We start from the raw sequence: 14,388 nt of genomic DNA, 5'->3' as shown, positions 1-14,388 counted from the left end.
AGAGAGAAAGAAGTTATAGACTTTATCTGGGATCATATCATATGCCGATTCGAGATACCAGCCGAAATAGTATGTGATAATGGGAAACAATTTGTGGGCAGCAAAGTGATGAAATTCTTCGAAGACCACAGAATAAGAAGGATATTATCAACACCGTATCACCCCAGTGGGAACGGAGAGGCCGAATCAACGAACAAAACCATTATTCAGAACCTAAAGAAGAGGTTGAACGACGCTAAAGGAAAGTGGAGAGAAATCCTACCCGAAGTCCTTTGGGAATATCGAACGACGTCGAAATCCAGTACGGGGGCGACCTCATTCTCCTTAGTATATGGGTCCGAAGCATTGATACCAGTCGAAGTCGGCGAACCCAGTACTAGATTTCAATACACGACGGAAGAATCAAATAACGAGGCTATGAACACTAGCCTCGAATTATCAGACGAAAGACGAGAAGCTGCTCTCGTCCAATTGGCCGCCCAAAAGCAGTGAATCGAAAGATATTATAATCGAAGAACCAAGCTCCGCCATTTCAAGCCCTTTGACTTAGTACTAAGGAAAGTCACCATCAATACCCGAAATCCGAATGAAGGAAAACTAGGACCAAATTAGGAAGGACCATATTAGGTTCTCGAGAACGTCGGAAAGGGATCATACATGCTCGACATTATAAACGGCAAACAACTATCAAGCAATTGGAATGTGTCACATCTAAAACGATACTACTGCTAAGGTACGACCCTTCCATATTCATTTACATTTCAAAACTGACTCCTGTAGAAGTCCAAGCAGGAGCTAAGATAGATCCTTCGCCATAGATCTGAAAGCACGCGTTGCACTCTTTTTCCCTTAGACCGGTTTTATCTCAAATGGGTTTTTCGGCAAGGTTTTTAACGAGGCAACCAAAGATCGTGATGCACTTACAACAGTATCCGAGGCCTCTTTACAATCGACCTAGAATACTGGGGGGCAGTAGCCTTCAAATATATCAAGTTCTGATGCAAGAAAGGTATTTCGCAATAACGGGGTTCCAATAGGAAAAGTTGTAAGAGCCAAATGGTCAAAATGAACCATGCTCATGTAGTTGGCCCGAACCCAGGCGCGAAACATGAACACATGTATAGTGACTTGCAAAGAAAGTTCTCCTCTTTACCGACATCTTATATCCAAGAAAAATTCCTCTATTTGGAGATTTATTACACAAACAGAGTTAAGATAAATTCGACCACTAAGCCTACGGGCTACTTTATTTCGAGTTCGAGCAAGCACTCACTCGACCATTATGCCTACGAGCCAGTTTATCCCGAGTTCGCATTATTCACTCGACTACTAAGCCCACGGGCTACTTTATTTCGAGTTCGAGCAAGCATTCACTCGACCATTATACCTACGGACCACATTACTTCGAGTTCGAATCATTCACTCGATTACTAAGCCTACGGGCTACTTTATTTTGAGTTCGAGCAAGCACTCACTCGACCATTATGCCTACGAGCCACTTTATCCCGAGTTCGAATTATTCACTCGACTACTAAGCCCACATGCTACTTTATTTCGAGTTCGAGCAAGCATTTACTCGACCATTATGCCTACGGGCTATATTACTTCGAGTTCGAAAAATTCACTCCACTACTAAGCCTACGGGCTACTTTCATTCCGAGTTCGAGCAAGCACTCACTCGACCATTACGCCTACGGGCCACTATATCCCGAGTTCGAATCATTCACTCGACTACTAAGCCCACATGCTACTTTATTTCGAATGCGAGCAAGCACTCACTCGACCATTACACCTACGGGCTACATTACTTCGAGTTCGAATCATTCACTCGACTACTAAGCCTACGTGCTACTTTCATTTCGAGTTCGAGCAAGCACTCGCTCGACCATTATGCCTATGGGCCACTTTATCCTGAGTCTAATCATTCACTCGACTACTAAGCCCACGGGCTACTTTATTTCGAGTTTGAGCAAGCACTCACTCGACCATTATGCCTACGGGCTACATTACTTCGAGTTCGAATTATTGACTCGACTAATAAGGCTAAGGGCTACATCACTTCAAATTTGAATAAGCACTCGCTCGATTATAGAGGCTACGAAATCCAGAATTTGATTAAGTTGTTTAAATCTTTGTGAAAACATTTATAAGGCATGTATAAAGTCTTCACAAAACAGAAGCAAGTCGGCAAAGTTGTCTATATACAAAATTGTCTACATGATTGATTACAAACGTAAAAACTATGGACTAAGTTTCCTGGTCATCCTCAGGAGCAGTTTCTTCTCTATCGGGATCCCCCCATTCTCAGATCCGCTCTTGCTACCATCATCATCATCATCATCGCCATCAGAAGCCAAGGCTTCAGCTTTAGCTTCGAGCTCTTTAGCATTTTTTATCTCTTCAGTAAGGTCGAAACCTCGAGCGTGTATCTCCTCGAGGGTCTCCCTCCGAGACCGACACTTAGCAAGTTCGGCAAACCAATGTGCTCGAGTGTTGGCAGTATCCGCCGCCTCTCATTCCTCTATTTGAGCAGCCTCGGCATCAGCCCGATACACGGCAATGGACTTGTCCGCCATGACTTTCGATGACTCAACCTCCGCCTTGGCCTCAGCAAGCCATGTTTCAAGCTCCTCGATCCTCTTAGCCTGAGCCGAACCCTTTTTCTTGACGCTTCGAAGCTGAACATCGGCCGATAATAATTTGGCCAAGATGGTTTCTTTTTCCGCAGCCAGGCGATCGATAGTCTCCTTCCACAGATTACATTCAGCCTTGATTTGATCGACTTCTTCCCGAAGTAACGCGATCTTTTCAACCTTTTGCTGCAGCTGAGATAACAAAGGGTTAACTTCCACAGTTGAGTCAAACCCATACTCTAACAGAACGAGGCTCACCTGCTTATCTAGTTTGGCCTTTTCTTCACGAGCCTTAGCCAAATCTGCTTGGAGGTCCTTTATAGCCTCGTCCTTTTGGCTGCAAAGAAGCCGCAGGGCATCTCTCTCCCCCGAGACCTTCTGAAGCTCGACCTCACACTGGCTGAGGTCGACTCGAAACCTACTAATGGCCTGCACAGTAGGGAAAGAACACAAGTCAAGTTTGGAAAAGAACGAAGAAACTAAGTACAGTAAAATCATTACGCGAGAAATGAAATGTTGGGCCTCTTCTAGGAGAAAAGAAGCGTCACCAATGTCAGAGACATCATCGACTCTACTAAAGCAATCTCGAAAAGGGTCCCCTACACTAGAGCCTCCGCCCATATCGGGGGTCTTCAATTCTTGAGCTTCCTTTAACGCCTCCTCAGAAAACGTTGGAAGAGAAGGCAAATGACCCACTATCATAGTCCCAAGCGAATCGCTCGGGACGCTCTGATCGAGACTCGGGGTACCGGAACCGACCCCGACCGGTACAGCCACCATCGGCTTAGAAGCTCTGGCGACCTCGATAGCTTTCGCAGATTGGATCACAAAATCTGAGGCATCATCTTTTTTTTCTTCTTCTTCTTCTCTCAGTCGTTAGACCGAGTCCATCGAAAGAGCGATTGCCTTCCTCCTCACCCTTCGAGTTTTGAGCTTGGGGTCCTCTGACCGAAAGATAGCTTTTCGTTTCTTATCTTTCCCCGATTTCGGGACCGGGGACTTGGTTCCTTTTTCACCACTCGAAGTCCTCAAAACGGCATCCTTGGTACACCTGCATGAAAGGAAATCGGTAACGAATGGAGCATAAAAAATATTTTGAAGAACACGAGAAGCAACCCTTACCATGATTCTTGGCCTCCCATCTACCTTTTGCCAAATTACACCAAGCGCGTTCGGCATAAGAAGAAGTCGAGGCTAACTTTCGAACCCAATCCTCGAGGTTGGGTACCGCTTGTGGCATCCAAGGGGCAGCTGTATATTAGAGAAAGACATCAGATAAAATCGGAAAAAGATACGAAAAGCAACGTCTTATGAAAACCACTTACGGTCGAAATTCTATTCCTCGGGGAACGGTATCTTCTTTTCCGGAATGAGGTCACGGGTCCTCACCAGGATATAACGGCGCATCCAACCCCGATCCTTGTCTTCGTCGATGCTCGACATCAAAGCCTTCAATGCCCGACGATGAAGCCTGATTAGTCCTCGAAAGATTTGAGGCCTATACAATCGTATGAGGTGATTCAGGAAAAAATCCAGCCCCCCAAGCCTTGTTGGAGAAGAAGCGAAGTAAGGTTACTATACGCCATAGAGAGGGATGAATTTGACCAAGGGTGACCTGATATCTTTTGCAAAAATCAATGATCACCGGGTCGACGGGACCTAACGTAAAGGGGTAAGTGTAAACACTTAAAAACCCCTCCATATGGGTGATGACGCTCTCTTCGGGGGAGGAAATTTGCAACACAACCTCGGAACCCCAGTTGCAGTCTTTCCTCACAGCCTCGAGATGACCCTCCATTATTGAGCACATGTACATCGACACATGCTCACATCGACCTGGAACAAATGAAGGATTCTCAACCTTAAAATCGATCTTCAGAGTACACGGGCCGGGAACATACTCATAGGTAGGCGGCTCCACCGGCGCCTTATCGCCGGATGGCCGTGAAGAAGAAGCTTTCTCCTTCTGAGGTACAGTTTTCGAAGTTTTGGCCATTGATATGAAAGAAAGAAAGGCAAAGGAAGATGAAAAGTTGATGACACCAAACGCTGGTGTAGATGGCTCTGCAAGCGGCGAAATAGAGAGAAAGGGTAAGAAAATTTGGAAGAGTGAAGACGTAAAAGTGGTAAATGTTAGATGGAGGGGTTATTTATAGGCTTGCATCGTGGCGGTTCAATATCAGAAGTGGCCGACTACCGTCTTACATACATTAAATACCTTGAAAGACTAAATCGATGGGACAACTGTCACATACGTCATGATCGAGCCCTATGAAAACGTCAGCTTATAACCCGATCGAACCGTCGAAGATCATATCGATTCTCACAACATCCTTCCTGAGAAACGAGGGGACTATCTGTATCCAGTCAAAATAGATTCCGGCCTTCCTACGTTCGATCGAGTTCGAATGGTAAACAACTGGAGTGGGATTTTGGGATGAGTTTCGAAGACAGTACAAACGAGCCTCGAGTCCGAAGGCTAATCGAGGAGTCGGTTCGATACTTTTATCGAGCCCGTGACCAAATCGATCCGTAAGGCATTGCTTCGAGGTCGAAAATGCGCTACGCCCACCCCGAAGGTCGAACTCAAGCCAAAACCGAGGGCTCGACCCAATAACGAGTTCGAGCCAGTATCGAGCTCACAGACAAGAGCCGTTATAACCGCACTAAGGGAGAGAATCTTGGCGGGAATTGAGGAAGAGACAATTCATCATGGGTCCTCCACTATATGCTTTATTTTATTATAAATAAAGTAGGATCCCTCTATTATAAAAGAGGGGGGAGGTGGGGGATCCTTGTAAGCATAGAGACACCGAATACACTGTAACAAAAGATCACTTCTCATATTGAAAGATATCTCCTTATGCTTGTTTTACTTTATCTTATTCATTCTTTTTTGCTCACTATTCCTATTCTCATAGTCAAGAATACACATATTTCTATCTCTCCATACGATTTGTATCAAATTGTATCACATATCCTTAGAATCATACACAAATTTAACGTTATCTGATTTTTCAGGTAAACAAAGTCTTCCAACAAACATATAAGGTTTACCTTGTAAATCTAAATCTTACCGAACTTCAATATCTATTTGTTTGACTTTTTGCACTAAATATTAAAATAATAGCTGTTTTCCAACAATAATATAGGTAGCTGGGTAGAGGAATGTGAAAAATAAATAAGCAAGCATAACAATGCATATTAGAAGGGAGAAAGTGATCATAACCGTAGAGGAAATGGGAGTTTAGGATTTGAAAACTAAATCTATTTTGTAATTTTGTTGTGTGGATATGATAGTTTGGTGGTAGTGTGACGGGTTTGCTGATTGGAAGTGTTATTACATAAAATATCGATGTGAACGTCATATTCACATATTATAATCTGCAATTGTTTGGCAAAATGCTTGAAAGATAATTTTAACAGTATGATCTTCCATATAGTGTATTCCTGTCCAAATATGCAGTAAACTATTTTCATAAATATAAATTGACAAGCACAACAGAAGCATGCTCGACCATAAATATTTTATTCGATATAAATTTATTTTGTATTGCTCAACAGATTAGCTGGATTACTCAATCATATAATTTATAATATTTCAGTTTTTTATTAATTAGAATTATTTTAATATACTAACGAAAATAGGTACTACCAGTGGAAAATGTTAAACAATATCTAGAAGATGGAAGTATATGTTATATCTAATGCATGGAAACTAAACATGACAAATCATGAGTACATTAAAAAATTAATTAAAACTAGCAAAATTATTTCTTATCGATAATATTACACTCCACGATTACTAAAATTATCGCATGTATATATAATAGTGTGTGTGTGTTTGCGCGAGCATTTATATGTACATATTCACATATATTACATTATATCATGCACAAAAAATATTAATATTTACTTTTATATTGAAAAAATTATCACTGGGAACGATGCAAACTATGTAGAATGGAGAAGTAAAATAAATTTGTTAACAAATATTATATTAGCTAGAGTATGAAAACAAAGGCGTGTTTAGTGCAATATCTTATAGATTGACTTTATTTAGTTTTATTACATTTTATAAAATATAAGTAATTAATATTAAAATATTTTCCTATGTGAATTTGGGAGATACTTATAATTTATCATCATCTTATATTCATAAGTTGCAAAAAAATCTTGAATGCTTCTTTTGTCATCCTAATGAGTTTTAATCTGAGCCTCCAATATTTTGTTGCATAGTTAGTGGATATTCAGCATCTTAATTTCGACAAATAAGTCACCATGCGACAATCCATATTGATCATTCACAAAACAATATGTTCTATTCTTCTAAGTATAATTATATAATCAAAACTTTATTTTAATTATGTTAATACTATTTTACGAAATTGTATACAATATATCTTGGCATACACGTACAACGCACGTGCCCACAAACTAGTTATATTGTAAGTGAGAATCCTAAAAGTTAAAAAGTTGAATTACTAAAATAACCTTCTAATTGATTTTAAATATCTTACTAATAAAAAAATAGGTAGTTATTCAGAACAATAAAAATTCGAAGAGCCACAATAATTGTCGTGATGGTTCACAAACGTTGCATTTAGAACATATATACATAATTGAGAAAACTACCCTCTATAGCCCCTTAAAATTTTAATAGCCCATATTTTTTTCACTTACACGAAATGGCCCTTCGGTGCAAACATATTACATGTAATAGCCCGAAATGTCTATTTTTGTATATTTTTTGTATAGTGACAGTCTATTTTGTATATTTTTTTGTATAGTAACAGTCTATTTTGTATATATGTTGTATAGTGACAGTCTATTTAGTATATATTTTATATAGTGACAATCTATTTTGTATATTTTTTGTATAGTGACAATCTATTGTATATAAATTGTACAGTGACAGTCTATTTTGTATATCTTTTGTATAGTGATAGTCTATTTTGTATATATGTTGTATAGTGACAGTCTATTTATTATATTTTTGTATAGTGAGAGTCTATTTTCCATACTTCTATGCTAAATATTGACTTTAAATACTTTTCAAACTTAAACGTGTCTCTTTCACGTGAAATTACTCTATATTGAACTACAACAACTATTTGTGCCGGATTTTGTCAGAAAACTCAATTTTCCGGTCATGTTAGTTCTGCTTCCTCCTCCCATCCTTCCAATCTTATTCTTTCTGCCACTTTTCAGCAATAGTGATACAACTAAGATCTGTTTTAAAGGTTTTGAACAATTTATGTGGAAGAGCTTTATGGCATATACTTTTTCTTTGGTCGTTGAGGAGAGAGATTGACGTCGCTCATGAAGACATTCTGCCGTCGACAAAATAGATCTTGTGGCTAGCCACTAGAAATACTTTTGGGCTATAAAATATATATTGCAATTTTGGGCTATCGGGTAATATATGTTTGGGCCGATGGGCTATAAATAAATTTTGCTCTACATAATTTGCAAGTATGTTGCATCGTAATCCAGATTCGTAATTCCCTATATAAACCCACTATCCAGTGCATAATCGCCATTATAAGCACATGATAAAATTCATATTGAGTTTGGATAAATTCCTACATTCAATAAATGTTAAGCTCAAATTAAAATTAATTATTTAAGTCCATCATGGATTTAATTAAAGTATATTTTTTTAATTGGGCCAGTCCATTTAATTGGACTCCAAAAGATGAGCCCATTTTACTAGCCCAAAGTCCAAATGGCTAGCAGCCCGTCTTAAAGCCCTGGCTCATGCCACATGTCAAGTGACATGGCAATTCAAGTCAAAAGAACGAGCCAATAAAATCATGCCATGTGTCAAGTGATGTGGCAATCCAAGCCAAATAAATGAGCCAATAAAATCATGACATATGTCAAGAAAGGGTGGCATACCAAGTCAAATCAACAACCAATAGTGTTGTGCCATGTGTCTAGATGGTATTGGTCAATTCAAACGGACCAATCAAATCGCATAGCTACACCACTCCCTACAACTATAAATAGAGATCTTCACAAAGCTAGAAGACATCAGAAGTGATAATAAGAAGCAAGCAGAGAGCTCGTGGATCAAACACCGCATATTTCTCTACAAGCGACAAGTTCAAGCACTCAAGCTACAAGTTCAAGTTCAAGATCAAGATCAAGATCAAGAACGAAGCCAAATGAAATACCAAGATGTTCAAGATTAAATTACTTGTTCGTGATCAAATCTAAATTCAAGTTTAAGAAAGAGATTCAAGACCAAGCTTTACAAGCCTTTGAATCAAAATCAAAATCAAGTTCATCAAGATAGTTTACATTCTCGAAGAATCAGAGGAATAACATAGAGATTGTATCACTTAATATTTATTGAAATCAAATACTATATTTGTTACGCAATTTTTCAGTCTTGATTATTTATTTTTTTCGACGCGAAAATTTGTGGTTACAGTCATTACATAACTTAATTAACAATTATCCATGTTAGGAGTCATACGTGGAAATAATAGGATAGATTTTCTTGATCGTGGAAGTGAAGCTGTCATGTTATAAACATTAATCGAAGAAGAAAAAGGATCTAGCCATTGATAACAAAGTGGTAGAGTTATGCTTGAATAATTGATAAAGCCACCGTTTCGAAAGGATGACATTTTACTATTATTAAACTTGCTCACTCATGTGAGATTACCATGGTTTATTGCAAGATTACATCATCAAAAGTAGGGATGGCAATTGGGGCAGGGTAGGGCAGGGCGGGGGCAGGGAAAACTATTAACGAGGCAGGGCAGGGGAAGATTTAAATAGGGCGGGGCAGGGCAGGGCAGGGCAAAATGCTATATTTAAAAAAAATTAATAAGTTAGGGCAGGGCAGGGTAAAATCCGAATTAATAGATGGGTCGGGTAAAGAATAAGTGACCCGCGTATTTTTATTCTTTTTTTCCAATCCCCTCTTTGAATCAAACCCTCGGCTCTTCCAAAGGAGTAAAGGACGAAACCAAAACTCTTCTTCTTCAGTTGAGTTCTTCCAGGCAAACTTTAATCTCCATTCTCCAACAGGAAACAAATCAATAAGTTACGAGGTAACACTCTCTTGCTTTCAACTTCTCTTTCTCTTGTAAGAATTTTTATTTATCTCTTAATTTTTAGTTTATTGTTATGTTTTTCACTTTTTCTTAATTTTCGCCAACTTTACTGTTTGTTCTTGTTTAGTAGAAAGTTTTCAACTTTGTCATCAATTTGCACATCTTCATAAATATTTTTTCTTGTTTTACTAGAAAATTTTTACTTTTCTGCTTTTTTTCTCTAGGTATTTTTCTGAACTTATTGCTTGCTTTGGCATTTTTTAGCTTCACCTTATTTCTGGGAATAAACAAAATAGTAAGGGAAAATGTTTATGCATTTTCATAAAGGACATTTGTGGTTTCTCTCTAATTTGTAAGTACCAAATTATCCAAGAAAAGCTTGGATATGTGGATGGTGATGTCTCTTTTGATCAGAATGGTGAAGATACTAAGTTCAAGATAATTTACACTTATAATCTTGAAAATATGTTGAATATCCACTAAGTTGTATTACAATAGTTTTGTTCTTTTCAGAGGTTTATGTACATTCTGCTTGTTTAACTATCCACACCGGTGATGTCTCTTTTGTGTTGCAATTTTAGGGGCTATTACTAGTTGCAGAACGGATATACTGTTTAATTTGCACCTATGTTTCCAAATTCTAAACACCGTTTAAAATTAGTTCATCTTCCTTTGCCAATTATGTTACTTGCTAGTACATGAGGTTGTGGCTCTAGATCTTCTTAAAGTCCTCCTGGTAGTCTTGTTGAGTTACAAGAGCTTATGCTTAGTACATTTGTCTGCTTTTTATACTAGATGATTATTTTTCAGCTTTTAGTGATATTTCTTTTTTTTGTTTTACTAGATAATCATGGCATCTCAAAATGAAGAGAATCTACCAGCTTCATCTTCTAATGCCATTTCCTTAGACGATGAGAGTCAAAGGCCTTTACAACAAGATGAAGTTGAACTGGGAAAAAGAAGATATTCCCGAGCATGGAAGCATTTCAAGCCGGTGAAGGATAATGGTATTTCATATGGTCTTTGTAAGTATTGCGATCGCCGATATAAAAATGCTAGGAATTGTGGGACAAAATCTATGTTAGATCACATACCTAAGTGTCCTAACAGGCCAAGAGATGTACAAAATGAGGGTGATACCGGGGGTAGTTATTTTGATCAAGATATTTCACGTAAACAACTTGCACATGCCATTATTTTACACGAGTATCCACTCTCTATAGTTGATCATGTGGGATTTAGGAACTTTGTTGCGAGTATCCAACCTATGTTTAAGATGGTTTCTAGAAATACAATCAAGAATGACATAATAAAATTTTTTGACAATTTGAAATCGCAAACTTCTAAGTTGTTGGAGAAAGTCACGAGTAGAATTGCAATAACAACCGATATGTGGACTTCCAATAGTAACAAAAAAGGGTTCATGGCTATTACTGGTCATTTCATTGATGATTCATGGAGGCTTCAAAGTCATATTCTGAGATTTGCTTATGTCCCTGCTCCACATGATAAAGATGCTTTGTGTGGTGCTTTGGTTAATTGTTTGTTTGATTGGAATCTTGAACGAAAAATATCAACTATCACAGTTGATAATTCTAGCACAAACAATGCTATGATTAAAACTTTATTGGATGAGAAACTTAATAAAAAAGATTTGTTGTTGACTGGTCGAGTATTTCATGTGCGTTGTGCTGCACATATTTTAAATTTAATTATGCAAGAAGGGTTAAAGGTTATAGGAGATAGTATTAGCAAAGTGCGTGATAGTGTCTTGTATTGGATTGGATCAGCTGGCAGAATTGAGAGGTTTGAAGAAGCTGCACGTTTGGTTCACTGTTCTTGTAATAAGAAGTTGGAGTATGATTGTCCTACTCGGTGGAACTCGACATATCTGATGTTGAGAACGGCTATAGAATACAAAGAGGTGTTTAGGAAGTTGAGTCTAACTGACACAAATTATTAGTCTTATCCAGCTGAAGAGCAATGGAGTAATGCAGAAGATGTTTCTGATAAGCTCATACTTTTTTATCGTATCACCGAACAATTTTCAGGAACTCAATATCCAACATCCAGTCAATACTTTACAAAAGTTTGTGAAATTAAGCTAGAATTGGAAGCTTGGGTGAAGGAGTTTAATCCTTTGATTAGCGATATGGCTTCTGCGATGTTGTTGAAATTTAAAAAATATTGGGATGATCTGCATATTTTGATGGGAGTAGCTGCAATCTTTGATCCACGGTACAAGATGAGGTTGGTAGAGTTCTTTCTTCCACTAATTTATGGTGAAGAAGCTTCAACTAAAATTCAAGAAGTTCGATCCAATTGTTATAATCTCTTTCAAGATTATAAGAGTAAATTATCTGGTCCACATGATTCATTAGCTTCTAGTTCTAGTGAAGTCACTAGTTTTATTGAGGGTGATCGGCTTTCGAGCTTTGATAGATTTGTTGCTTCGAGTGGAGCTATCGTGGAGACAAGATCAGAGTTGGATATGTACTTAGAAGAAGGCCTACTACCTCGAACTCCTTCATTTGACAATTTGAGTTGGTGGAAGACAAATGGATTGAAATTTCCTACATTGCAAAAAATGGCACGTGATCTCTTAGCCATTCCCGTGTCTATTGTTGCTTCAGAATCGGCATTTAGCACCAGTGGGAGGTTGATTAGCCCACATCGGAGTAGACTCCATCCCACTACTTTGGAAGCTTTAATGTGTGCTCGCACGTGGTTATGGAATGACTTAAATGGTAAGTAATTTTCTCATTATTATCTTAATAGTTCAATTATTTAATAGTATATTGATACATTGAACTATGCATTTTTCTTTTAGGTTTGTCTTCAACGATTGATAAAGTTTCATGTCCAACATTGCTTGATGAAGAGGAAGAGCCGGATTCAAGTGGTTTATCGCAACATTGCTAAGAGGGCATACCTGAACATGCAACATTATTCTCATCATCTTGGATATTCTATGTTGTATAACTTGCTAGCAGTGACAGTGGACCATTCAATAACTTTGGATTTGCACCTATGGCTGGAATTAATTACACTGAATTTGATATTAAAGCCATACTTGGCATTTGTTATACCCTTCAATTTCTGCTTAGTGATTAGTTTGTTTCATAGAATATTTTGACACAATATTGTTATCTTCTTTATTCTCATGCAAGAGGCAGAGAGTAAAGTTTAGTGCCAAAACTGGAACTCTCGTGCAATATTTTTGGTTTTGTCATTGAACCTGCCTAAAAAGTATTGTGTATGTAGTAGTAAAATTAATGAAGATGAGAGATAGTTTCTCCAATGTGCGTCTTCTCAAATATTTATTGCTTGATGAATTAGTACTTTGAGATAGAAAGTTATATAAAAGTACGTCAAAGCAACAGTTTAATTTGTATTTAGTATTTCTATTTCATCTATTTTTTAATAAACTCTCATGTAACTAATAGAAACACCCATCAATTAATCTATTAAAGATATAACTTTGACATAAATTCCAATACAACAGACAAAAGATCAAATTTTGATCAATTTGCAAGCTCAAAGGAAAATAATATTTTAAATGTTTCAATAGATAGTTGAAAAGGTAAAAGAAATTAAAAGCATACTGCAAAATAAAAAAAAGAGAAAAATAAAAAAGAGTTAAACGGGGCAGGGCGGGGCAGGGCTTAATAGGGCGGGGCGGGGCAGGACAAAATTTTGACCAAAAGCTAAATGGGGCAGGGCAGGGCGGGTCAATATTTTAGCGGTCAAGACTTGACCTGCCCTACCCTGCCCTATTTACATTCCTAATCAAAAGATAAAATTCCAGTATTTCCATTCTTTATGTTGAATTGAATAAACAAACCAATAATATGGCGTGGTTTTGGACTCAAAATGAATTTCTCTAAGGAAAATCATGTCAATGGATGAATTGAGAAGGAAGTGGTGATAAAACCAGGTTTTACTTTCTTTGCTTTATTCAATAATTATTAATTTTCTTTCCAGTATGATACATGAAATTTAGTTTCTACAATTGTTGCCGTAAATGTTTATCTTATGATGATCTCAAAATATTTTATTTGCATCCGTAATATATAACATTTATTTAAAGGTTAATTTTATTATTCTTTCTATCAAATAAAATAATCAGTTTGTTTGTATACAATTTGGTAGCATGTATAAAATTATATACAATATAATCTTTTAGATTGTAAGATAAGAACTAAGTTTACACTAATACATTAAAATTACTATTAAGATCATGAAAGGATATTTGATATGTATTAGTTTTGGTCACTAGAGATATACGTATGCTATTATGGTGGGAACAAACTAACAAATTTTGATATGATTTAAATGTTATAAAGGATTGGTTGAAAAGCAATCAAAAAAGAAATTTGCATCCTCAAAATGACCGAGGAGTTGTTATCCTTTCCGATGAAGGACAATAGTTAATTTATAAATATAGAAATTTCTAATCATAAAGCAACCTAAGATAATCCTCCAATGACTATTGATAATGTAGTAAGCCAAGATGATACTGCCGTAATTGGAGTAAGAGTGAACTAACTCAGGTATATAATATGAATAAACAAATATAAAAAAATACATCAGGAATATCATTTACAAGAAAGTATTTGGTGAGATAAGTTGAATCATATATTTCTACTTAGCTTATAAAATAAAAAAGTAATTAAAAATCACAT

General features: G+C 37.2%; 1 protein-coding gene across 1 annotated transcript; it reads left to right on the top strand.

Annotated features, from left to right (window-relative positions):
- Window positions 1-10,553: 10,553 nt before the first annotated feature.
- On the top strand, window positions 10,554-12,625 carry LOC108948098 (zinc finger BED domain-containing protein RICESLEEPER 2-like). The gene is made up of 3 exons (XM_070180684.1): window positions 10,554-11,544; window positions 11,677-12,450; window positions 12,534-12,625. Exons 1-3 carry the CDS (start codon window positions 10,554-10,556, stop codon window positions 12,623-12,625), a joined length of 1,857 nt encoding a protein of 618 aa, XP_070036785.1.
- Window positions 12,626-14,388: the final 1,763 nt, after the last annotated feature.

The sequence above is a fragment of the Nicotiana tomentosiformis genome, chromosome 7, assembly GCF_000390325.3.
Source record: "Nicotiana tomentosiformis chromosome 7, ASM39032v3, whole genome shotgun sequence".
NCBI lineage: Eukaryota > Viridiplantae > Streptophyta > Magnoliopsida > Solanales > Solanaceae > Nicotiana > Nicotiana tomentosiformis.
The sequence above is the reverse complement of the archived record's forward strand: the minus strand, read 5'-3'. Positions and strand labels throughout refer to the sequence as shown.